Source organism: Calliopsis andreniformis, chromosome 3, assembly GCF_051401765.1.
Source record: "Calliopsis andreniformis isolate RMS-2024a chromosome 3, iyCalAndr_principal, whole genome shotgun sequence".
NCBI lineage: Eukaryota > Metazoa > Arthropoda > Insecta > Hymenoptera > Andrenidae > Calliopsis > Calliopsis andreniformis.
Genome location: NC_135064.1, coordinates 10,078,955 through 10,106,934, shown reverse-complemented (window position 1 = coordinate 10,106,934; position 27,980 = coordinate 10,078,955). Strand labels below are relative to the sequence as shown.

At 40.5% G+C, this 27,980-nt stretch overlaps 1 protein-coding gene across 1 annotated transcript in view; it reads right to left on the bottom strand.

The window, feature by feature from the left end:
• The window catches only part of Orb2 (cytoplasmic polyadenylation element-binding protein orb2), a 146,528-nt gene extending 126,734 nt beyond the window's left edge, over positions 1-19,794 (bottom strand). Inside the window, exons 1-2 of the mRNA XM_076393431.1 lie at positions 18,718-19,794; positions 2,224-2,335 (exon numbers count right to left, since the gene is read on the bottom strand). Coding sequence (XP_076249546.1) covers positions 2,224-2,335; positions 18,718-19,794 — 1,189 coding nt within the window. The remainder of the gene's footprint in view (positions 1-2,223; positions 2,336-18,717) is intronic.
• Between the last annotated feature and the right edge of the window lie 8,186 nt (positions 19,795-27,980).

The following is a 27,980-nucleotide window of genomic DNA, read 5'->3' as shown; positions in this document are numbered from 1 at the left end:
AAATAATGTAGCAATATACTTCTATTGACCTATGACAAGGTATTGAATCGTCCTGATAGATATATTTTTCTATAGATCCAAAGAGTTTCAAAATTAGGGGCAGTAATTCTTCTTGTGAAATCTCTTTATATTATATTTTAAGTATATACTATACCCAATAACACAATAAAGCAACTTTTGTGGTAAAAATACAGGCCCAAACCTTTTAAACTTTAGTGTTAAATAAAAATTAATAACGAAAATTCTTCAACTTTACTACGTCGTTACTTGTATTTTTATTATATTCGTCCTACTTTTAAATAAATAAAATATATTTTTTCGGTTTATTAATTTCTTCCAATACGTTACTTCAAAAATGTTAAAAGTTCCCACGCGCAAGAAGTATAAAAACCGTGAAATTGCAGACAATTTTTCACAAGGCTGTAACTTCGTTAAAAAGCATTCCTTTTTTATGCACTTCTGCTTGTTTCGAAGAAATATAATCGCATTATTCGATACTATACGCCGAAATTGCGAACACTGTTGCCTGTACGATAGATCGATTGTCAAACATGAAGAAATTTTTAGAATTCGACAACCCTCTATTTAAGGGAACATTTTTCTCTTGAATTTATAGGGTAGAAGAGGTAAAATATAGAAGGCCAAGCTTGAATACATTTTTTGATTTAAATTTAGATAAGTATTAACAAGGTTTCGGAACTTTGAAGCTTGACAATTTTTCACTGGCATTTAAGCAATGCTATAAATATTGTCACTAGTATGTACACTTGGGTATAGATAAGTTATAATATGAAAGCTACTTTAACTCGAGGGAAATACTTTTCACCTTTGATTGCAGAAAATACTTCTAAATTATACGGTATCTACTGTTACTCTTTCGTGTATAGTCAATGGTAAAGCCAAATCGAAGATGGAAATTACTTGCAGGGGTAAATAAAGCTGCCTTTTAAACTATTGGCTCAGCAAGTGTCTAGAGTCGCAATATCGTTTGTACAAGATAGAAACTAATTTAATTTTAATCACTTTTCGTCAGGGTCACAGTTTCAAACACTCAACTCGATAATAACGCCCACTTTCGTTTATGCCTTTACAATCCGGTTTTATAACTCCAGATTTAGTTTACCGTCGATGCAAAACTCCACAACATGTAAAACTTTTTACATACTTTAACAATTTTGATTTTTCTTTTGATTTTGAAAGGTGTGGCATTATTACAACTGATAAAGCTTTTAGTATGGAGCGTTGTTGTAATAATGATTTTTAGAAATAATATCTACGTATTCAGTAAAAAATTACTAGGCTTCAACTAATACATCTGTATTATGATAGAAAATGATAAAGTTAGTGCAATTCCATTATGAAAAATTATTGATAATAATATACAGAAAATTCATAACTTCCCAATTCATTCCCCATCTCAAAATTAATAAATTAATAATCTCACAATTAATAAATTATCCACAACTAATTTCCATAAAAATTATTGAAAATCGAATTTAGTATAAATACTGTAACTTACTAAAGCTTATTCAAGAACAAAATGTCCAATATTGGAAATATTGGTTTACGATCAAAGATTAATCGGCTTCTAGAAACACCTTGATAGGTCCAGAAGTAAAAATAAATATGCAAAAATTAGTATCACAACGTTCCACATCGAAGAAAAATTCTTAAATATTCCCCATAAAAGCTTTCAGGAATCCTCAAGGTTTCTTCTAAAATCTCACATCAGATGTGTCAATTGAATCTAACAGTATTTCTCAAATTTCTCATCCCAACCATCAGAACAAGATCCAATTTTAGCTATTGCTAATTGTATTTCGCAAGACGGTTCCACAAACATCGTTGGTGGACAGCTCGGAAGTATTCCTTGTCGTAGGGAGTGGACAAGGGTTTACGGCGTTAATAAGAAACGGCAATGCGCATCAAGTGGAAAATCGCAAGCGGGTTGTGAACCGAAGGGCGGAGCTGGGTATATGTAACGAGGACTGACGAGACTCTCTGTTGAATTCGTAACGCATTCCCGAAGGCTGTATGCTCCCGAACGAGTAAACTCGCATCCATGGAACGGGAATTCGAGAGATTCTTCGCATTTCCAATTCGCAAGCGTTCACACGCGACACTAGCGAGCATTATTGCCGCCGATGGCTGGGTACTGGTTGCGCGCTGAATCGAATATCAGTACAGCGATACGGAGGACAGAGGAAAAGCATTGACGCTTACCTTTCACGTGTTCTGGGGTATCCGCGGCGCTAGCTCGCATGATGTCGGTCAAATAATGCTCCAGAGTCCTCATACTGTCCAACGGCGAGTTCCCATTGGCCGTCATGCGATCCTGCGGAAGAAACGAGGAATGTTTGAATAATATTTTTTTTTTACGACGTTCGAAACATGTATAAGAGCCTGGGAAACCTCTTCGTTGCTCAAATTCGATGTTTGAAGCTTTCATGACTTCGAAACTTTGCACTCATAATAACTTTAATTTAGAGCAGGGTTTCTCAACCTCTTTGTCTTCCTTCTCGTTAAGAAACCCTGATTTAGAGTATTAATAACATCGTGACAAGGTTTTGGTCCCGTTTAGTAATAGCACAGAATGTGAAAACTGAATTGAACAGACTTAATTTTTATGTTTTCCGAAAAATCTAATTACTATTACATAACGTGAGTTTAAATCTTATCACTGAAACACGCGTTGCCTAGTGAAGTACCCAGAAGTGTACAATGTTGCTTTACTCTATAATTATAAGTAATCTAAATTGTTCGTTCACTATAAAAGATAAAAGTAATTACATGAGTGCAAAGAATTATCTACCTCTCACGTATAAAATATACAAAATAAGAATTTGACTCCAACGTTTACTGAACTTGTAGAACACCCTTGTAAATGAAGTCCTCCAATGGAAGAAATTACAATATTGACAAAATATTAATATAAAATTTCTATTAGACTCGTTTTAAACTTTAAATTGTTATAAGTGTATTTCTTCATCCTAAGAAACTCGGAAAGATATTCAAAATAAACTCGCGCGAACTGGACTTCGTCGCTAACCAATCCGCGCGGCGTTCGCGTTGTCTGCAGGCCCTAGGGCTAGCGAATTTTAATATTTCATCGGCTCCACTATCGTGGACGATCGAGACGAGCTCTCCTGGTCAAGAAAAGCCTTTTGAGGAGGAACAAGCACCTCGATGAAATGGCTACCCGGCAGCGATGCGATGCAGTGCAAGAGAATCAATCCAGTAGGCGATGTAAGTAGAGGTAGAGGAAGGAAAGGAAAGGGAAAGAAGAAGAAAAAGGATTAGAAGCAAGGAAAGATTATTTTAACAGATTATACAACGCATTTACATACAGTGCGTTAGATGTGCTTCACCTATGAGGTGCATGTAAGTGGTGTACAAGTAGAAAGCTAGTGATTCTAAATAAAAAATAAGCTGTAGATATCAAATAAAATTTGTTGATACTATGCTTTGTTTTTCGAGAAAATTGACCTTGAATTACAATCGAGTACAAGTATATGATAGAACAAGTTTTAGGTATTCGAAGGGTTTACGAGGTTAAGAGTAACTCACGGTCTGACCATTGACATTTTCTACTGTAAAGTGAGAATATTTCTTTCTTCCCATTTACCCATCAAATATCTGAAATGGTTCTTCGACAGTTCATCCTCTGCTAAAATTCAAACACAGTTTTTCCAAAAACGTAACACGATATCAAAAAGTTTCATTTTATATTTTCGACTTATTTTTTCGTGTAAAATCACCCCGTCCCGCTTGTTGATTCTGGGACATCCTGCATTCAAGTGTTCCCTTACTGTGAGCTCGCAATACGCTAATGTCGTGATAAGCTTATAGCAAGGGACATGTTATGTTTCTGAGGTTACGTGTTATTAACCTACTTTTGTCTTTTCAAGGATACGGAGTGAAAGTGTTTTAGAGCACGGTCATTTAATATAAATAATTTTAAGATATGGTGACCATAGTAACGAATCAGCTTACAACACAAAAACAATATCAAAATAGTTTTGGTTTTGAATGACACTTTTAACTATTCTGCAGTTCTTCAGAAAGCAGTAAATAAAGAAAATAATTTGTATCTAAGACTTCATGCAGATATAAAAATTTAAACATGTACAAATAGATATTTTATATTATATAGGTACATATCATGCTTATGTACATATATATATTGCATAAATCACTGATTATTATCTTAGACTGTAGCTGATAAAATAGAACACGGCTTGGTGTTTACTTATATTAAAAGAGGAAATATTTTGCACATTTTTTGTTTCGTAATAATAAAATCTCTTGAAGTACCAAAATTTGCCAAAGTCGAGAAATCAGTCAGGTCACAAAGCGTAAGAGGGCCAATTACTGTATGTACATCAATAATTATAACTCCCCTTTTATTTTCATACGTAACAAAATGTAGTGTTATTAAACTAAAAATTAAAATATATTTTCAGTCAATATAACTATTTTCAGTTTAATAGTGCTGAATCTTCTTACGTGTGAAAATAAAAATGGGGCCACAGTAATCAGTCTGCACACAGTAATTGCCACTCTTATCTTACATATTGTGAGTTTACCTCTATAAATGCTTTCGAAGTCAAATGATATTGTACCTACATTTCATAGTCTGGCATGAAGTAATTTTAGGGGTAACAGCAGTAATTTTAACAGTATCAAGTATTAGTTTATTTAAAAAAATCTACCATTAAGGTGACACATACTTATCTCGAGATCACTGACCTCATTCATCTTTTGTACAGACATTCCTAACCTTCGTACCTATTTTTCCTATCATTAGGTTAGTATAGTTAATACTACGTGAACTAGTTCGAAGGCAATTGAGACCACAGAAAGCAACATATCGATTTTCATTCGTTTCCTGGCTCTATTCGTCGAATACCTTCAAATTGGCCAATTATTCTTCGTCAATGTCGACCACGCGATGAGAAATTCGTGCATGGAAGATGTACCGAATATCGAGGCACTCCGTTTTCCGCAGCGTACGTATTCTACAAACCTATCGATCCAGTGTCCCTGAACGGGCTGCTCGACTCAAAAAAAGAACTAGGTTTTCTACAGGTATCTGTGTACCCTTTGTAAGTAGGAAATGTTGTAGTTTAATGCAGGCAGGTTCGTAACCACCGGCTTCCTCTACGCTTTCTAAGGCTTCGGCCGAAAAAGGGCACGAGTCGCTGAAGTAAATAGGTACATCGACCTTGTAAAAAAATGTGACTTCAAGTTCTCTGGCGGTAATCAATTGAGAAAAACTGCCTGACCTAATGAAAAGTAACGATCGTTACTGCGATTTGTCTGAAAATACGAGGACAGTTTCTTAGAGGTTTCTGTACGATGCGCAACAATAAAGGACAGTAAACTCGAGGATATTGTTACTTATTGTAAATATAATTGAATAATATTGTTCTCAAGATTGCATACCAATGTTAAGTCAACAACAGACGCTTCTATTCAAGAGATATAATTCTATTTGGACTGTAAATTGGCTGAAGTTACTGCTGTAAGCTGTAACACAGAATGATTGAAAATGATAAAAAAATATTCTTTTTAATTGGAAACTATTCGTCTATATATGTATCATCTAAATTAAAAAGATCTAAATAGCATGAATTTTAAAAAAATTAAGGGATACATATATTAAAGCAATTTATTATTTTAATTGAGTAAGCATTATAAATGTCGAGAAGAAGATGGAATGTTGATTTATATTTAAGAAATTATTTTCATATAATGTATATTTCTTTACGAAAGACTTTATAAAGAAGCTTAAAAAATGATGATTATGTATCTCTCTGAAAAAGAGATACATAATATAAGTGTAATAATTATAGAAAAAAAGCGTTCCAAAATCTTTTCTATCTACCTCTTCGATGGTATTTTCTACACGAGTTACCCTAAAAACCCTGACTTATTATAATACTTCATGTACAACACCTATATTTATCGTGTCTTGTATCATGTTCAAGGTTAAAATTCTCAAAGAAAAAAATTGCTCCCTATTGATCGGTGAGCAAATACAAAAACGTCACTCCAAAACTTGGTGCCTTTATTTTCTAATTTTTCGTAGGCTACTAGAAAGAAAATATTTTTGAAAGTTTCAGCTTAACGAATAGAAATAAAAAGTAATCAGTCTTTGAATCGCTCGTCACGAATATAATCGCTCAATCGTGGTTACCTACTCGTCCGACCAAGCATCGCCTTCTACTACTTGCAGCTCTTACTCTCTGACAATGAGAACGATTCATCGTTTTCAGTACTATGTCGAGTAGTTTCCTTCATCATAAAAAATAGTAAGGCCTCAATAGCTCCATTACCAATGACTACAGGTAAAGCTCTCCTATTATTTCGTGGAAGAATAGTTAGGCATAGGTATAGTTAGATACTTATCAATGAGAATACATAAAGTAAAGAATGGTAATAAAAATATAAGCGTAGATCTCAGTCCTAAGAGATCGAAATAAAGAATGAAAATATACGTATGGTTTCAATCCTAAGACATCTGACCTATGACTTAATTATTTACAGATACTAATAATGAAGTAACCAATTATTACATAGCCTGAACCTTGATTCTTCGTTGCCCGCGCACCCTTCGTTCACGATTATCGAGGTATTACTCTATCGAGAACATCTGGTGAAATGTGTCTTCACCAAGAAAATAAGCAAAGAAAGATATGCTAGCTTTAGCAGGTCCACGCGACCTATCGTTCGAAAGGACCGTAATAGTTATTTGTTGCACGCGCGAAAACAAGAGGGATAGAAGGGCGAGGGGGGTAAACGAATAGCGAACCGAAAAGCGAACAACACGTACGAGGCCTAACTCGACGTCGGATAATCCTTCCCATGTTTCTCGAGCAGTACGGGCGGAGGTGCAAAAGGTAGCCCCACCTTCTTCGTATTCGTGTCTCTTTCGTTCTGCTTGCAACCCCTAGGCGTACTCTTTTCACCCTCTCGCGTGAAGCATGAACTCTACCCTCGCAGCTCCCCCCCTCACGATCCAACCCACTTCCCCTTCTCGGACTTTCACGCACACACGCGAGGACTCGCTTGCGCGCGTTCGCGCAAGCGTGACTCACACAGCTCGCGGCGAGCACGCGAGGGCTCTCGCCTAGCCGATTTCCGTGCAGCCGCGTGTGTCCATGTGCGAGCACGAACACCAGCCACCGATACTCCTCCCCAACCAGCCCTCTCTCTTTCACTCCTCTCCTGCTTCTACTTTATCACACTGCGTCGCTCTGTTTCCGTCTAGCTCGAGGCACGCTAGAAAATCAATATAGGGAAACCAGGAAGCAGCGGCAGGGCGTCGACAGCAACCTCTGTGCAGGCTCCATCACAGTATCACCCCTACTCTGCCTGCTCTACCAACCCTACCAGTTCCACCGACCCTCCTCCTTCCCCTCATTTATCTAGTCTTTCCTTTCGTTTTTCTGTTATGCCTATCATTTATACCCGCCTTCTTTAGCGCGACATCCTACTTGCTTACGCTATCCATATCTTACTTTCTCCCCAATACGTTCCCTCCTCTATTTTCCCTCTAGTCTTGCTTATCTCACGATATACTCCGCGTTGGTTCCCATACCCACGTATGAATTTTTAATCGGAGACAGTTTACTTCCTAAGAGCAACACGATCCATTTCTCGAGACATCATGGTCGATGTCCCAGCCATCGTACACCATCGTCGCCCGTGGTATTTGGAGGCAGCCACTCCTCCCAAAGGAGGTCACTGCGCAAAGATCCGTACCTGGGAAGGGTAGAGCGAGCAAACGGAGGCCCGGAAGGCCGAGTGTACCGGGACGCTCGGCTGACCCGGAAGAGGCAGCAACGCAGTTAGACGTCGCCACCGTTGGATCCGTTGCGTAGCCAACCGGAACAATCTAAATATTTTCGCATCGTTAGCGCATCGAATTCCTCCGGAGCGTGTGCCGATGATTCGCCGAGGCAACGCAAACGGTCGTGCAGGAATTTATCGCGGACTAGGATATGGGGCGACCCAGGATTCTGCGCTATACAGTCGCGGAGCATGTGCCCGCAACGGGATTGGCCCACTTCCAAAGTTTGCGGCTCGTAAAAAGCGACGCTATCCTTCGAGTAGCCCTAGATGGTCGCTTCCTTCTCGTGGATTGGATTACCCAGAAACTCGAATTACAACGATTCCGTGTCTGCGTCACGCGCGCACCTTCGGACAAGAAACAAGCTGCGAGCTCTCTCTGCGGCACCGTCCTCGTCGTTTGCTCTAAGATGAAATCGAGTTATCGGGTAAAACGACTGCCGCGTCGCGTGGGCGGGGGATAGGGGGTGGGACGAGGCGTTGCGTCGCATTTTCGAAGGCATCGGCAGGAGACGAGAAAGAAACTGAGGAGACAAGACTGGAGGCTCACAAAAGGAGAGGGCCGTAAAAGGGGTTGTTAGCGACTGCATGCACGTACACGCATTCGGGTGTATATCCATCTTGGGCTTCTTCATTTCCGCGCATCCCGCCGGTCTAGACGCGAGAGCGTTCTTACACTACCACCCGTTGTTCTATCCGCGTTTTGTACCGCTCCAGTCCCTTTTTCTTTCGCGCGACACGCCAGCCGCGCACAATCCGACGCACACCCTACCCTCCCGCTCCTGCCTGTCTAAAACGCGTCTCTGTATCCGTCGAATACGACGGACCCGCTGTATTCCACGTGGACGATGCAAAAGCTCGGCGACATAGGGTCCCCTGCCTGCTCGATTCCAGAATATCCATTACGTGTCGCTAGCGAACAATTATTGCGTTGCACCGGGCGATACCATCGATAATGGGAACCAGAGATAGGACAAGATATAAATACCACGCTTTGTGCAAGGAGTAGCCTACTTCTACAGGACTGCCACACGAATTCCCTCCTTGAATATAATTGAAGAAGCTGGGAGGTGAAAAAAGAAATAGCGGGTGTCCTATTGAATTGTATTGCTAAGGCCTCGTTCAAGTCTAGGACCTAGACCTATATCAGTAGGACAACTCCTACAGATACCCTCCTTGGTTATAGTGGGAGAAATTAGAAAGTAAAAGAAGAAATAACGGGTGTCCTATTATATTGTGTTGCTAAGACCTCGCTCGAGTCTAGGGCCTAGACCTGTACCTCTGGGATACCCCTTATTCTTCCCTCGCATTCTCATTTCCCCCACTATACCCAAGGAGGAAATTCATGCGGCAACCCTGGAAGTAGCTTACGCTCAACTCAGAATTCCATCAGACTAATGTTTCCCTCTGCAAATGGCCAAGTCAGGGACACAAAGCTATACCATTCGCTTGATCAGAACGCAATATTCCAAAGTCCCGCGCGTCTCTGCCCTAAACTGGACTTGAATGGGCGTTCAATCACGGGATTACTAAGGATTTCGCGCGATTGGCGTTGTCAATGGACCAAATTCGAGGGTCAGCCCCATCCGGTGACGCTGACGCGTCACTGCGATTGCGGGTTCGACAGGAGTAGAGCACCGGCGGCTGGTCCAGTCCCGTGAGGCAAATCGTGATGGCGGTCGACGGGAGGGTGTGGAAACCGAGCGTAGAAACCGGGACGGCGTAACCTGGATCCCGAGGCGTGTGCGGAAGAAACGATTCCAGCCGGCTACCGTGAACTGGGTCAGCGTTGCTGGAAGCGAGGAGCTGACGAGGAAGAGGAAGGGATGGAAGGGGTGGCGGAGCGAAACGCAGAGGGTGGAGGTACCGAGGGACGAGCGGAGAGGCGCGGGGGCGGAAGACGACGGAAGGGCGGAGAACGCGAAGCGCTGCTGTCGCTGCTCGCTGCGGGCATCCTTCCACTCGTTCCTGCTTAATTGTAAAATCGTTCGCTATCGCCTGGAAATATTTACACGGTCACGCTTCTCCCTGCGCCCTCTGCGGCGTCCTTCCTGTGCCAAGAATTTTCCTCGATTTAACGTTGCCATTTCTCGATGTAAGCTCGCTTGCATCGACATCTTTACTCGGAGTTATTTCATTCCCTCTTAGCCTCATCTCCTTAGCTTCGACTTAGCGAAACTCGCGTGAGACTATCGACATGCGAATTCATTCCGAGTCGTTTCTAGAGAGTATATAGCCTGCTTATCGTTCCCAGCAAAGCTCGCGTTCTCGTTGACAAACGAGTAGAGCGTACGCTCGAGGAAGATCGATGATTGCTGCTGGCGTGGCAGGGCAGAACGCAAGTAGTCGCTGCGTTAGCAGTTTTCTGCGAGTAGGAACGCGCCTCTGGTTGAAGCGTGTCGCATGCCGGCAACGCGAACGCGTGCGGCAACGTGACGCGTTCGATAGCGGGTGACCTCTCGCGCATACCCTCCGCTTGGAGAGCAGCATTGCTACAGGGCCACCCGCGCGTTGCAGTTGGATGTGTTTTATTACATAAGTCGCGAGGTCCCGTGACGCAACCGGTCGATACCAATCGGCTTAATTTTGTTATTGTCTTTTCGCGTTACGAAAAATGCTTATTCGTTAGGAAAGTTATACGGAGAATCGCGAATCGCGTTAGTCCGGATTAACCGAGAGATCCCGCGCATGCCATTGATCTTGTTACAACTTCTAAGCGAATTATAGTTAATCTATTCTTTATACAGCGCGGGCTAAAACTGCTGGCACGGACGAGTTCGTTATTGTAATGATAACCTGTAGCATTAACTTTCCAGCTCTTTACGCGTTGTAACCACGGCACTCATTACCATTAACAAGCTTACATAGTATGAGACACAGGCTTTTGTCGTAAAATACACAATTGGTGTTTGTCTTGTTAGAAGAGACGGAGGAAGTAAGACAGTAATTCCAGAAAACAGTAAAGTAACAGTGAGCATTTATTTAACACTACACTATTTGTAGTATTTACTGGAAGCAAAATGATATGGTTTAAATATAGTAAAACTTCGTTTATCCACGATTTCTCTGACTCAGTTTCCCGGTTATTCGATATAACAACCATAAAAGTACAATAGGACTACAAACATACCAAAAACAAGGATGCTTGAAACATATAAAAAACAAAGATAGCTAGCAGAAAGATAATTTAGTTTCAAACGTGGTATTAAATTTACTTAGTCAATAATATTCTATTTATATTTCATAAGTAAAATTGGAGTTTAATTTCAAAATTAAAATTTCCTCTAACAAATATGGAAATGTAATATCACGAATCAAATTTTGACAAAAGTCTGGTGCAGGTCGAATTATATAGCTCCTATCAAGAATAACGATTGAAATCGCTATCATTGTGAGAAAGAATCCAGCTATGACAAAATTATGAGGTTAGGGAATAGAGGCGAAGCGAAACTCGAAGAATGTTGGTGGAGCAGCGCGCATGGGACGACGAGCCCTGCACGAAAAATCTATATCGCGCGAAACCGGACTGACCTATAAACCTCGTACCGGGTCACCCCGCACCGGCGCACTACCCGATTCAAATAGGAGGGATCTTAAATTGGGTTAACGTCCAGATATCCACGACGGCAGAATTAGTTGAAAAAGTTTGCAGTTTCCCCGTGCTCCGCGCAAGCGAATTAGGAGCGAGAATCTTTTGTCCGTGGTGCAGCGGAATTCGTGTCGAGGCATGCGGCAGGGCCACTATTTTCTTCCTTGTTAGTGCCTATTTCAAGGACAAATTTACGTTCGACGACTAGACCGAGTTGCAATTAACGCTTTCAGCTGCATACGTTACGAGAACTCTCGCCTCACCTCTTTGTATAATGTTTTATTCCTAAAGCTTTTGATTCTCAACAGACACGATTATCGCATCTTTATCTTCCAACGCCTACTCTCCAACTTTTACGTTTTATATTTGTTATAGGCGGCTGTCGACCGATTAGTCGTGTTAATCGCCTTTTATCAATTTTCTCCCGCGCCTTGCTAGCGTATCGTCCTCCAATGCACCAGATGCCACACACGCCTCCGCCTACATTTCGATTTACGTCCATGGTTATGTAGAGTTGGACAAAAAATATCCTGCACCACTGTCGTAAATGCATTAGTGCTTCGACCAACTGCGCTCAGACAGGAAGCAATCTTATTAGCTACAGTTGGGAGCAATCGAGCTTGGATCTCGTTTTCTTGGTTTAAATACAAAACATCGGAAATGGGGACCACCAGTGGTTGGTACATTCGGCCAGAAATACTTTGTGCTCTGAAACAAATGCGTCGACAACTTGTCTAACCTCTGGCTTATGTTACTAGCAATATATTTGCATAGTAAAGTGTGATGTACTTTTCAGTCGAATGTATGTTGTCTCGAATTGTGTACAATGTTACTTCGTTATAGACTCATGGCTTGCTAATGAGTTTATAGCGAAGGACATGATTCTTTGAAGTCAATTTATGTATTAGTGGCCCAATGTGGTCTTGCTAAAGATGTGAATGACAGTGTTTGACAGACAAACCTGTTTGCTCTAAATAATTTTAAGGTATACAGAAAATAGCAATAATCTTATAACGAGGGAATACTGTGCACACAAACAGCTCACAGTAAAAATTTTCTACTGCTGAAGTTAACGAGACTTTCCTTCATATCTTGATACCTTTTAGGTACTTCCATCTGTTCTCGAGTGTAAACTGATAACGTGTGTACATATTCATTATAGTCGTTTATCTATTCTAATACGTGTTGTGCTACCAAAAATTTCGTGTTTCGATATACGATTTTTCGCTATGGAAAAAAATGTAGAACGATGGTGATCGTAGAGGGGCTCACGATCGAACAAACGTGAATCTTGGATGGCAGTGGATCGAGTGGCCAACGTTGCTCGCGTTATATTTCGTCAGTCTCGCGCGGAGGCCGATTTCGTAATGGAATACCTCGACAGCAAGGTGTAATGATGCTCAGTGCGTCAAGGTAACCAATAAAAAGCTAATAAAAGTCATCGCGCAACTTGTGTTTTTCACTTCTGTGTCGTCTTCAAATGAAGTCACTGTACTAGTGTATCTCGTGAAAAGTTGTAGTATTTTTTTAAACACGTGTATGACAAAGTAATATACTTCCAAGCTCACCGTTGCTTTCGTCAGCACAGCACAGAAAAGTGTTTTTTCCAGGGAAGTTGGATTTAATAATGCGATGATTTATTAACCCGTAAACTAGAGATGAGTTGACATGTATAAAAAGTGTTCTGCACTGGACAGTATGGAGTATTAAGTGCAGAAAAACTAGAGACTCATTGTCAGTGACATGTAGCATTCGTTGTGTGAAAAATGAACTGATTCGTCTTTATAGTATTTTTGAATATAAAATTTCGAATACAATGGTGTTATTTGTAACCAAACAGTGACTCAATTATCAGGTTAATTAATATTCTTTCCATTATGTGGACCATTGAAGTATTTCCAGAGCTGCTAGTGATGCACATACTTGACATGAACCTACTGCAGTGTAAGTTTACAGATGATCGTCATTCACCAATGCTGATCTTTCCACACGTGACTCATTTTCAAGCAACTTCGTGTACCAAAAGTATACTTTACGTTTACCAAGAGTATCTTTGGTAAATGTTTACGATTCAAACCGCCTCTGCTACTTTTCAATCGAATTTGAAGTCATGAAGTAAAGTAGAGCTGTTTTCGCTTCCGTTTATGCAACGTACCTAACTTCTGCATCGTGCCTGAGATTCGAGTAATACCAGAACTACCAACAATTCATAGTAAACACATCTATTCCTACCAGAATAATCAAAATGACGAATTTTTAAAAAGGTACGTCATGCAAGAATGTAATATTTATTTAAATATACATTGTTGCCAACGATTGAAATTACGTGACAATTTCCATTAAAACTCTTCTTGATTCAAAATTCTATGCTGTTTTACGTATTTTTAGGTATCGTAATTTACAAAATGATTTCAAGACAACAGTATAATAGAAGTTAATAGAATTGCACTCACAGTTCTTTCTTAAAAAAACAACTTTCCACGGAATTCGATACCTTTTATGATATGTTCGAACAGATTTTAGATGAACTATTGTGAACCAAATAAACTTCAACTAGCTTATATTTGGATAGTATTAGGTAAATTTGATTTAGAATAACAAATAAAAAATAACCAATAATGGTACAGTTTTGTTCGTAACTAACCAATAATTTTTTATTCAATAAGATTGTTATTTGTTATTCGCAAATAAATTTTCAAAGTTCTTATTAGTTATTTAGATTAACTCTGCAGCAAGTAAATTTCTAGATTATGTAGTATTGTCACATATAAATACTTCTAATAATTAAGTTATTCAAAAGTTTCTTATTTAATTAAGTTTCTATTCGAATAAAAAATTATCCGTTATTCTCAAATAACTTTGTTGTATTTGTAATTTTTATTTGACGATTCTACGAATAAAAATTTATTCGAAAAAATGATTTGAAACGTTATTCGAACAATGCCCAATTCTGTATTTGGACCATCGTCTCTATACTTAGCACATAACTCAGCCCTACTGACACATTTTAGATTTCACGGTCCATTTTTACAATTTGCTAGTAAAACTTCAGGTGACACAGAAATAGTAATGGGGTTCTAAAGCCTTAGGAAAGCAGGTCACGGAAATACATCGAACGACGAATCTACCCTTACACTTCGCCTACATTAGGAGTTTGTTGACTTTCCTATCAAAAATGGTCTCATCTGAAGCTTCAAACCACCCGTCTCCTCCTTCGGGTAATATTTGCAATTTCGAGCAAATGGAATTAAACAAGTCGAGCTATCTACCGTAATGGAACATACGCATAGACGTGGTCGATCACGGTGTGCTCTGGCTGGCCGGCCAACCAGCCAATCAGCCAACCAGTCGGCCTACTGCACGTGCCCCGCATTATTCGCTCCCAAGGTGAATGACGACCGACAAGTTATCGAACTTCGAGCCCGAGCACTTTTTCGCTTTATCGGACGCTTTTCGTCAACGTATCGCCCAGCGCGAGTTCATTTCGATTCGCGAACTACGGCAAGCCTCCATTATCGTAGCTCGTAAATAAACGGTGCTACATATGCATATGGTAACGTACACACGTGCACGAATACGCAACGCGATCGAAGCCTTCGCGAAAACCACTACGCCGTGTCTCGTTCCGCGATGCAACATATTACGTGTTAGAGAAGTCCATCGGAAGCGCGGAGGCATCGCGCGCAGCTGGAAAAACGTCGACGTCGAATGAAATTACCATCGCTTATGAATCCATTGTTAATAGCGTCGCGCTTTGGGACAGCCTGCGGTATTTTCAACGAGGCATTCGAAATAACCTTGCTAACGCGTTCGCTTGGCAAAGGATCGTCCGTTTTAGAATTAATTGTCCGCCCATTGTCGCTAATCGTTCCCACCCGATATTAAGGTTACCGATATCGATAAACGCTCGAGCTAACCCACACGCCTTGCGCCGAAAATGTGTGACGAGTGCACGACAAACTCGTCGCGAGTCTGCGTCTACTTCGATTGCCGACGATAGCACGTATCGGGAAGAATTTTTCGTGAAATATCGCACTCCGTTTTTGTGCACGCGTCGACCGTAACCGTATGCAAATGCGTAGATAATCATGCGCGGTTCGGGAGAAGAATACGTTACCAAATGCCTACGAATGCATTTTGAACGACAGTTTCGTTACACGTACGTGTAGCCGAGTCTCGCGCCAGTTATAAATGGATTGCGATACAGCCACGCTGGCTAAAGGGAACTTTCGCGTTGCCGAGGACGCGGTCGGCCGACCGATGAAATCGAGCCAACGTTTCGATTTTCCCAACGCGACGGAATTGAAGGGCGGGTTTGATCCGTGGCGGTTCGAACGAGACGCGTGTAGCAGGAGCAGAGGAGAGAGACGAGCAAAGGGCGATAGCTCGCATAACGAAATCCGCCATTTCTCTCGGATACTATGCAGGTCTATTTTTGACAAGTGGTTAAAATAGCTGAGCTTAAACTTCTGCTAGACACTGTTAGAGCTGCCACGTAGCAAAGGAATTAGGTCAGACGTCAACGACAAAATAAGTATCGGAAAAGCTTTTCTCTTTCCAGCTCGAATCGGGGCTGCGTTGCAAGCTGTACTAAATTTTTGATACTAATTTATCAATCGATTAGATTCAGAACGCAGGTTCCTTTAAAAATATTTCTGTGAATATAGAAGAAAACTACGCAAGCCAGACTTTTGAACACTTTTTGCTTGTGTCTTAATTGAAGTCTACACGACAGAAGAATTTTTGTTGATGGTTTTGGTTGGTTGATGATTGAATTAATAAAAATTTTCCCTCAAAAAAGTGAATATTAAAAGGTGAAAAGGAAAGAAGAAGTGATAGTACAAGAGTGAAGATTCAAAAATTTTAAACATTAATATATAAAAATCAGTATACCATTATATAATTCTATTTTATTTTACTATCTTGTTTACCACGACTTATATCATTTTACCTTATAAGTACAAATTTAAGAATGTTTCTTAACATTCGCGATGACGTAAAGAACATACGGTTTTCTTTCCTTTTCTTGAACCTTTTTAAAGCATTTGGAGCAATTTGACCCAAAGCGTACAATAAATATGTACAACTCACATAAAATTCTCTAATTTCTAATAATAGTAGATACTCAAAGTACACACCCTCGTATAAAATCGCATTTTACACAATTTCATACTATAAAAATCATTAAGATTACACTTGTACGTGTATCTATTTGAATAGTGATGTTTTGGCTGAAAAGACGTGCAAAGTGGTGGAAAAGTAGAGTCTGTGCTACACTGTCCAAAGAAAAGCTGGATGTTCCATACTTCGATCGAATTACGAAGATTCGTCCGAGTTTCAGCGAACGGTATTCCGTTTAAAAATGACGATGTCACGCCGAGCGTATAGCGAGCGACTGTTGAAACAGCCGTTGTGCCGTCTAAATTTAAATGCAAGTCTCGAAGGAGTTGCATAACCTGGCATCGAGTGCGTGCACCAACCGAACTACGGAAGTTAAAACTACCGGTGTATACTTTTTCGACGGGCCTGCACGATTACCGCTCTGCGGCTTTATAACGTAGCCTTTACCGTAGGTGGTCAACGATCGATAACAGAATGCCAGAGTAAAAAGTCAGAGAAACACCTACGCTTCGCTTTCGAGCCAACCGTGAAACGGAACCTTTCTCTGCTCCTATCATATTCTGCGAATGTCAAGTAGACGTTTCAACGTCAACGATATTGGTACAGACACGATATCTATGTAAAATAAATGACTGCTTGCCTGAATCGAGTAAAAAATTTAGTATGCACTATCGCAACTGGTTGCTCTTCGTTTTCGTCCTTTGTATGCATAGGGAGTTCATTCGGAGCACTGGAGGGGCGGGTGACCCACGGTTGGGTCACTGGATCAAACTTTTCTCAATAAACAAGAATAACATATTTTACTGAATGAAAATAAGAGTCTGCCTATCGTAATAGTTCTTATGAGGAATTTGAAATTTGCCGGCTCTATAAGTGATTTCAGATCAAAATGAGCGAATATTTCGAATTTATAAGAAACGAGTGTGAAAAATAAATGTTAATTTGACAGTTTCGATTGGATATTTTAATGTTTCATTAACTATGTTGTACTAGTGAAGTAATTGTTCGATACAAGTATAATTATAATTATCGTGTAAAATATTATACTTTGCATTTTAATAGGATATTCTTTAAATAATATTATTAGAAGTCAACAAATTTTATATAACCTAAATTCGTGTTAAGAAGACACTAAAGGTTTAAATAAAATGTTCAGCTACATTTAATAAAAATAGAACACAAGAATTAAGTTTACAGGAAATTAATTTCAGAATTATTAGCTTTTTATAAGTGTAGGATCATATTTTCTTTTAGTTTACTGCTACTTGTATTGAACAAACACTAATACAAAATATTAGATATTAATTAATGAAAATTAAATTTACATGTAATTCTCAAACTCCCATGGACATTTACATGTGCTACCTTTAATTTAACGTATAAAATAAAAATATTAGAGGCTTGCAGGATCGAATGCAATCTAGTGGCAAATTAGTATCTTTAGTCCTCATTGAAATAGTTTGAATGAGAAAACCGATAATGAAAACTCTGGCTCGTTACAAATTGACTATTGCCTTGCTATAGGAACTATGTGATCTAAAATCACAACAATGGTGATCCCTGTCGTTTCATTATTATAGGATTAGCATTAGAACAATAATCATGCTAAACCCGATCCATTCGTCATTCTAATTATATAGGTACAAATATGACGAAATAAGATGAACAGTGATATGAATATTAACTTATATAGTGCCAGATAACAAACCACCATTTCCTTCTACCTTCATCCGTTTAACTACTCTATTTCGTACATCTCTCATCTCTAAATATAAATACACATCGAGTACTGTTGGAAGCAGACGAGATTTAACCTGAAAAATCCTATGACAAAAATAGAAATACTTTCCAATTTTGCCACAAAAAATATATCTACCCAATGCATCGCCATTGCTTACTAATGCGCACGACTCTACTAATGCATCAGTCAACAAATAACATTGCTCCTTAAATTGCATATCCCGATCAACAGAATCAGGTCAAAACTCATCTGCTCCCAATAACCCTTCCAACAGCTTCATCCGCCTGCAAAATTCCGTGACAATCATCATTCATCGTTGAGGCGACATTGAACATAATAACCATGTACCCTATTACCAACATTTTCAAAAGCCCACTCATAGTCTCTACAAATCATGCCAAAATTCACTAACCTGCTGAAACGGCGGCAACTGTAACAAATCCCTCTCCTCAGCAGCTGTAACTTCGAAGGTGGGCGCAGGCTGGGGCGGATATATGTTGCCCTTGCCAGGATACGATGTGCTCCTCCGAAACTTCACCGGGCTGATGCAAGATGGGTGAGCCGTGGGTCCAGGATGTCCCGCGAACGTAGGACTAGGCTTCCTGCTCTGAAGCCCAGCAGCAGCCGCCACCGCGGCAGCAGCATGCAGAGACGAGTGCAACGGAGGCAGATTGGGCACAGATCTGCCTCGATTCCATGGCGATAGACCTGGACTCGCGACCGCAGCTGCGGCTGCTTGCGGTCCAGCGCCCCATTGTTGGGGCGCTTGCGGCCCGCCGGACCAAGCCGCGTAACCCTTCCCTGGCAAATAGACGCCAGGGTGCGAGGTGGCTGGTGGCTGCTGTTGATGCTGTTGCTGCTGTTGTTGTTGTTGTTGCTGCTGCTGCTGCTGCTGCTGCTGTTGCTGCTGCTGCTGCTGCTGAGGCGAGGTCACCTGGAGACCGTGTCTGTTGCTCGGCGTGGCTGCGTTACCATGCTGCTGAGGGAAATTGTGGCTGGCCGTGATAGCGCGGCGTGCACCACTCGACACCGTCGCCCCGGTACCAGCGAACAACCCGGTCGGTCCACCTCCTCCAGTGGGGAAGTTCTGGAACGCGGCGATGGACCCGTTAACCGGTAGCGCGTGGAGGCCCGTGTCATCCGGGGCGGACCAGAGGCTCGGCACTCTGCCGGGCTCGGAGAAAGCCTGGAGCGTCGAGGTGGTGCTACACGTGATGTCCTTCTCAGTGGAAGAGGGCGTCGTCGACGTTATAGCGATACTCTCGACCTCGACCGCGTCTTTCGTCTTCTCCTGTCCGGCTACAGTATCCAGGCCACTGCTCGGCGATAGCGGCGCGGGCTTGCCACTCGCTTGCTTCTCGATCAAGAGGTCGTCCTGCATCGTTGACGTTGTTATGGTTACGGCGGTGCTGGCGCTGCTACCGATCGACGATTTCGTCGTGCTGGACAACGTGTTTGAGAAGAGACTCGTCGCGCTATAGTCCCCCATAAATCACGGGGGTTTCGGGATCCGAGAATCCACACGGTTGTACTGGCCGTGGACCGAGCTTTCGTCCAAGCTCTAACGAAGAAGCGGACTATCCTCGTGCCCCCTTGGCGATATCCTCCTTTCTTCGTGGCCTAATGTTTTTTCTTTCTTGGCGTTCGTTCCTTGACGATTGTACGTCCTCAAAGTAACGCTGACGTTCCAGTCGACACGAACGTCGTCAACCAGCCGACCAGAGCTCGCGAGACAACTATCGATCCACGGCGTACGCGTAAAAACACTCACGAACCCCGGAAGCTGTCCAGACTACACTGATATTCCTACGATCCGCTCTCGGTTAACTCTTCTCTTTCGATTTTATCCTCCCTTGGGATCTTCCTTCCTTCGGTTGACTTGCTTGGAGAGTAAGCTCCTTCGTGATCCGTATACTACTCGCCACGAGATGGTTCGCCAACCACCTTCGAATCGATTATATTACGCTAACGACGCGTCGCCCCCGTGTAATTCGGCAGCGACTCTGCTTCCACAGCATTCTCTTCGTTATCGAGCAACCGACCGCTCTACCATACTCCCCTTTCCCGTGATCCTCGATTCCCGTCTCACGATCCGTGCGAGGCTTCTTCCGACTCTTACTCGTCCCGGCCGATCATAATTTTCCCCAGTCCACGGTGAACGCTGGACCACTTGGAATCTTCCCAAATACGCGACGCGACCTTTCACCCTCGACCAGTACACGGACACGCGGAAACAACGGAAGCAGCCCTCTGCCGCTTCTCTCACGGGCCTTCACACACTTCGCGAGCCTCGAGATCCTTCGTCCTTCGTCGCGACACTGCTAGTACATCACTGAACACAGACCCCCGAGGAAACAGCCGCTAACGTTTCGGGCAGCATCGGGTCCTACCGCGAGAGGCAGCGCGCGTACCGCTCTCCGACACTTGTCACGACAGAACTCGCGACCTCGCCGACTGTCAGCGTTCCCCGGCGAGGAGGATCGGTTTCGGTCGATCGATCTCGGACACGTCGATGAATCGCGTCAACGTGCACACACGAAACACTGGTGCGCGAGGAATGCGACAGACCCCCCACGATCTGCCCTCGATTCGACCGGAAGCGTCAGAGACAAGCTTTTCCGCGATCCGTTTGTTTACCACAGCCCTCGCAAGCGTCCCGTGAAGAACCTTCGCTGAGCTTAACACCTGAGTTCCTTCCTGCTCGATCTAATGCTTGCCATTGGTAGCTCGTATTATCACTGCGCGCGTTGCTCGCTCGCTTTCACGGCACTGCCGGGTGTTCGTTCGCTGCTCGGATGTCGCGTTTCAAAAGGGTACACCGTGATTACCGATACGCGAACGTGCTACAGTGCCAAGATTCCTGTGGTGGATTCGGCTGGTGCGCTGTTGGGCAGCCGGCTGCCTGTCCGCGGTCCCTGGCTGCGCTCGGCGGAGCTCACGATCGGAAGCCAGGAGAGCGCGATTCGACGACGCGGCTTCGTGGCTCTGCGTCGCGTGTGATACGATTCGTGCGTCGTGCCGACTTTTGGAACACTGTGGCCGCGCCGCGACCCACACCATACCAGCCGTAGTCTCTCCGCGTAGCCGTGCGCTCGGCGATCTTCGGCCCGCCGTTGCGTCCTCGTCCTCGTCCTCGTCGACGTCGTCGTCGCTACGTCGCTGCTGCGTCGCACGGCGACATCGGTCACGCACGCGCGTTTCTATTCGAGCCGCCGCCACCGCCGCCGCCACCACCGATAACCGATGAAAACCACCACCACTGCCGCTGCCACCCACCGCTGCTGCCACCGCCTCCGTGCTGACCCGACCCTTAAGCCGATCTTGATACCTTTCCGCCGGGTTCCCGCGATTCGCTTGCAATTTCCAACTGCGCGCTCGACTTCAGCGCCTTGCGCACTCGCTCGCTACTAACTTCCGCTTAGTTCAGTGGGCTTTTCGGGTCACGTACCGACTGAGGTATGTGTCACAAATTTAACTGTTTTATCGACGAAGAAAGTGGGAAAATGATACCAGCGACCTCTATTCGCGAATGAAGCAGGTATTTGGTGAAGTACTGTGTACGGTTGGTAAGTTGGCAAACCCATCTATCATTGCTACAGGTTACAGGCACTGATTAGGAATTCGTAAATGTACTGATTCGGCCAAATAATAAAAGTTCATGTACCGCGAATGTATGATTGCGGCCAAATAATCTGACTTGTTTTGCTATAATAAATGGGATGAGCATTTCTTCCGTCTGCCAACTTACCAGCTGTAAGAGAATGAAAACGCACCCACCCGATCAATGCAACTGTGATGACCTATCCTGGCCATGCTTATTTACATCAAACAATAAGCTACTTGCCTGCCTAACTATATTTAAAAAATGATAAAAAGATAGTCACATCACAAACTCCCCATGGTTCTCATATATGACACTCAAGTGCAAAGACCTACACGGAAACGTCTTCATCGCCTGAGCTTAGCACACAATAAGTGCACTTTAAACTACTATTCGTGTCTCGTGAAAAGTCTTTTGGAAAATATTAGGAACACGTATAGGTACTCACCGTTTTCATGAAATCGATTGGAAAAAGTTAGTGAACATTACATATAAATGACGAAAGATTCGTTTTAATACTATATTGATGATATACATACATTTTGTATATATTACCATCATTTCATACACGCATATACTCCGCAAGATATACACTATATCATGATGGGTAGCAATATTAGTAGTATATGTAGATACATGTACTATTACTACTAATTTGAAGAAGAACTGACGCAATTCCATAAGCTACTCATACACACAATTAAAAAATATCTCGTACACATTCTTCTTAGCAAGAAAAAAACTCTATTCAATATAGTCAAAAACATTATTTAAAAAATTGTTTAATTTTAAAACTATGAAAAATTTTTATTTCAACTCAAGAATAAGTGATAATTCTTTTTAAATATCGAATGATTTGTTAATTGAGAATATACTATTGCTAGATAAAACTGGTAACAATAGGTAAAAAACATAATAGTTAAAAATAATTGTTTAAGTATATTGTACTCACATTGAATTTCGCGACTTAGTACATTGCAAAGCAAACATGTGCCTCCTATTTATGAAAATCCGTATACAATTCCTCTTGATACGAAGAAATGAGAACATATTAGCCTTCCACCTTTTACTCTGCTTTGTACACCTGGAGAATAAAAATGTTACGTATTATATTTTGAATATTTTTTCCTTGACTTGGCATGTAAATAGCTAATTTCCTTGCATTGAAAAATTACATTCGGAATTTTCTACATTCGTTCTGCTATATTTTTTCTCATAATGACACTTAAAGATATCGTAATTGTATAAATATTCCCATTTCACTTTTAATCGAAATACACGCACCCATTTAATGTTTAATATGATTAATTTACAAAGGAAGTTATCATCTCTCTTTGAAAAACGCTTGATGTCACTCTCCTATGCCAGTGACCAGAAGAACAGGAACTAATTTCTGAATTGTAAATTTAATCGAATGAAAAAAATATTTCAGAGAAATTAATATTTCTCATTAAATAAACATTGTACCAATAATTTCTGCTATATACATTGTATATAGTATATTATTATTAACAATATCTGTACTAAACATTTTTTCTGAGATGATTATTTTATGTAAGATATCAATTTTCCACAAAAAGTTGCTCATTAAATCAATTTCAAAATTCTTCCCACCCGAAGAATTTCTCTGATTGGTTCTCGATTTTCCCTGAAGGAGTACAAATACCCCTGCAGGGACATGAGTGTCTTACTTGTTGCTGGTCCTCCCGCGAGTGCAGATCCTCCTCGATATCCATTGAAGGAACTCCTGAGGTTGCAACCACCCTGGCCAATGACCAGCGGGCAGTTTGACCACTGGTCATCTTGGACCACAGCTAAGTTTTGTTCAAAATTTAAAATTATTTATTCTGTTGTCCCTATTTTACATGTACCCTACCTTTCTCTTCTACTTTCCCTATTTTCTATGTACCCTCACCCTCTCTTCTGCTTTCCCTTATCTTTATAAACCCTGCTCCATTTTATTCTCTAATGATAAATTTCCCTCTTTATTAGCGTTCATGGTTTAATATTTAATTATTATTTTATAACCTTATATGGTTTATTATTTCAGTTCATTTCAATTAGTATTTCCAGTTCCTACACTTGTTTTCTATTCGTTTCTTTAACTTACCAGTATAAAGTTTACACTCTAAAATTTTTGTAAAGAAAGATCGATGGAACTTTGTTTCCATCTATTTCCCTGTGGGTCTCCGCGTGAACTGTCGATAGATGTAGGATAATATTTATCAATATGAATATTTTTTTGGAAAAAGTTCATACGAACTCGTGTCTAAAAATAATTGTTAGGGAACTCAAGCTAATTCGAAAGTTTTAATAATTAGAAAAACAGGAAGTTTAGATTTTGTGTGAGCTCTGTCAATCATTTTGCTTTCTGTACATGCTTAATCAATTAGTTACTGACTTATCAGGACACTCTCTACTTAATCTCACGTCGGTATTATGATTTGAATTCCCACCACTCGTAGCGCTGCACTCTTATTTCGTGCACAGCCGCCAACGTTGAGCGTGACACAAAAATGGTAATGGGGTTTTAAAGCTCTAAAAGCATAGGGCAGAAAAACTATGTCCTGTGATATAACAGTATATCTAAAGATGGTAAAATAACTGCGAAGATGAAGTTATTATTCGTTGATAACATAGATTTATCATCATAGCAATTCATATTTGTGGCGCTAAGTGGAGTTCGTATCTTGTAAATCGCGTTTTTGATAATTCGAGTTTAATTAAATGTCTAACTTATATAATTCATGCACACTTCTAACCACATTTTGTTTTCAGTTTATCGCCATGATAGGGTGAGCTCAAACCAGATACAATGTCTGTATATGAAAGTTAATTCTCCTTATCTGTCTTATATAGATTTCATGTTTTCTTAAAAATTCATGGAACATTCAGCATATTTTACAGCAAAGATGAAACAGCAACAATATAATGAATGTATATGCATAGCTTGCATACATTAAGATTACTTTGATTGAATGATAGAATTAACGTCATAAAGGTCATTACCGCAATAAGCTAAATAATTTTCATCAATACCATTAATTCTACTAATATTAAAAACGTTATTATCATTTTTGCTATTATTAATAATTTTCAAAATTATTAATATCATTAATACAGCTAACTAATGCTATGAATACTGTTAAATCTGTAATTATATAGCAAAATGACATAAGTCACGTTTTCAGAATTTCGAGTTTATATCTTAATTATTAAAATCTACGAGATTCAATTTCAATTAAAAGAACTTCGTTCAAAAACGAGAACTAATTAATCAAAAGTCACAATATAAAATTGACATACAAAATTTCGAACATCACTATCATGAATATTAAAATTTGTGACTTATTCTTATTTCATCTTCTAACTACAGAAACTTCATTAAAAATATTATCGTAATTAATAGCTGCTATAACATCTAATATTTTTTTACAACCCTACTACACTCAATTTTGTTTAAAATTATAAAGTGTGGCGACAAAATTCATTTCCTTCAAATAGACATAGACATATGTACATCTAACATAATTATCATAAATGATATGCGTTAAATATCAAATCCATATCGAAACGAATAATAATCTGTTTAAATATCATTTACATCAAACACAATTAACAGACAAACTAAAGTATCCCTACACCAAAACGACAAATTCCAGGCAACAGTCATCCCCATCGAAGGGAGTATCCTACTAAATGAAAGAAATATCGATCCCAATTGCCATTAGAATATTTAAAACACATAGTAACATGTTCAGAATCGATCAATTTTCAATGAAAATCGCCAGTGACAGATCGTAGGAAGTTTATCCATTGCGGTGCAAGACAAATTGACGTAGCAGGGCTAGGGGACCCTCTAAGGTACATCGGTGGCTGACAAACTGGTCAAAGCCCTCTTACAACCCTCTCGGCTGCCAAATTATCGGACCTCTGTGGACAGCAAACCCATTTATACTGTCCACCGACTAAGACGGAAAAGGGTCACAAATAAAGAGAATCGTGGAAATCGGGACCGATCGGTAATCGACGACCAAAACACTATTGCTAAATAACTTTTCCACTTTGCGCTTGGGGAAGCCAAGAGTCACAGTTCGATTTAATATTCTCTTACGTAACGTCGTCCTAATTGTATCTAGCTCGGAATAAAATACCCTTTTGCAAGGCGAAATAATTTATTGCGCCAAGTACTGATCTTTATAAACGTATTTAGCAGTTTCGAACGTTACGGTCCTTAACTACGTTTTGATTGCAAACCCGTCTCACGGTATACTTTATAACATCGTAACATGGGACGGAATTACGTATCTCATTATTCTTGTCTCGTACGCGGCTACGTAGCACTCCGCGTCATTAACTAGAGCCATTTCTGAAAAGTAAAATCTGCGCGAGCTTCGTAGCATTTCAGACCAACAGAAATATCGTTTGCTTATTCTTTCCACGTTTTGGTCAACTAATGCGTATGCTAACCAAAATTTCTATCATGGACGCCGGTACACGCATATGTATCTTTGCTACTGATAATTGAGGAGGATTGTAAACGTGAGTGATGTAATTTGTGATCTAGAAGTAAGAATTTCTAGTGTAATTGACTAATATACATTTGTGGAGTTTGGTAACAAAGAAACTAAAATAAATTGCTGGTTCCATAGATACTAAAGTCGGTAAATTATTCTTACACTTATTGTTAAAATTCTTGCTTAGGTACCATCAGTATTCAGTTATGTATTCTTTCCCAAAAAGAATTATTTTTTATTCTTTCAAGATTTACGTTATTTATTATTTAAACTCCACAATCTTTTGTATAAATAAATTTTTATGTCAAAGCTAATGCAAGTGTAGTTTAAACCTAATAAACTTAACCTAGGCTGAATAAAGATCTAACCGAGCTAACTCATATTTAACGCTTTTAATAAAAATGTAGACAGACTAGTCTGAACCTAGCTGATCTATAATTCACGAATCGTTTGATAAATTAGACCTTATAAAAATATTTCACGTGTACAGTAGTTCAAATCATATAATGTTAAAATATTCTATGAGTAATTATATTCTATGCTCAATTTATGAATAAAATAGTGGCAGTTATGCTACAAGCTCTGTCCACTGATTTAGGATCACGAACAAAAATCATACTTTTTTAAATATAACAGAATGACACAGATAAAAAAATATTCTTGGCTCAGACTTTACATAACAATTAATTTATCACTACCTGCTTTTGAAACTCTTAACCCTCATTAGTCATTGATCGCTCTAACAGTGATTTCCAAGTGCTACAAATAATACGTCAATCTTTCAATCACTTGAATCAGTTTCATTGTAAAGTAAAATCAAAATATTGGTCATCACACAGAAGTCATATAATTAAGGTTTCATTAATATATTAACTTTGAGAGATCCTAATTCAATAGCCAGTGGCTGTCTACCAAATAATGTATTATATATTTAAATGTCCTACATTAAAAGTAAAACAATAAAAAATACTCCAAACTATTTCTCCTCATCCAGATTTACAAATTTTATTATTCTAATAAAAATCAACATTTCATCTCACCTAAATTCTAAACAAACATTAACACAAAAATCTCATCCATCATCCCGCCTAATCTCGTCCAAATCAAAATCGTTCCAATATCCTACCACCGTATCATCGAACCGAATTCGATTCTCTCCGCCCCGACAGCTAGCTAAATTTGAGTATAGCAAATTTGCTGCATCGTGCCGAATACGAAACAAAGTGTACAACAACTTTTATTATTGGTAAAGGATTAGATCGGACACGCTGGAAAAATGTTGAAGAAATCGCAGAGTTTAAAGCCTGGCAAACAATATGGCCGAAATGGAATGGAGTGAAACGGCTCCCGGCTGCTGTCGGGATGGAGTGAGCACGGTCGACAGTAGTTGGTGGGCTATAATAACGTATAAAGTAATTAAGGACATCGGGCGACAGCAGGAAAAGGGCATGGGGAGGAGAGGGGTTGGGACGGGGGTGTACGGGGGAAACGGACAGTTTAGGGAATGCGACATTTACATAGTAATTAAATCGCGGGAGCAAGTGGGACCGTTGGGGA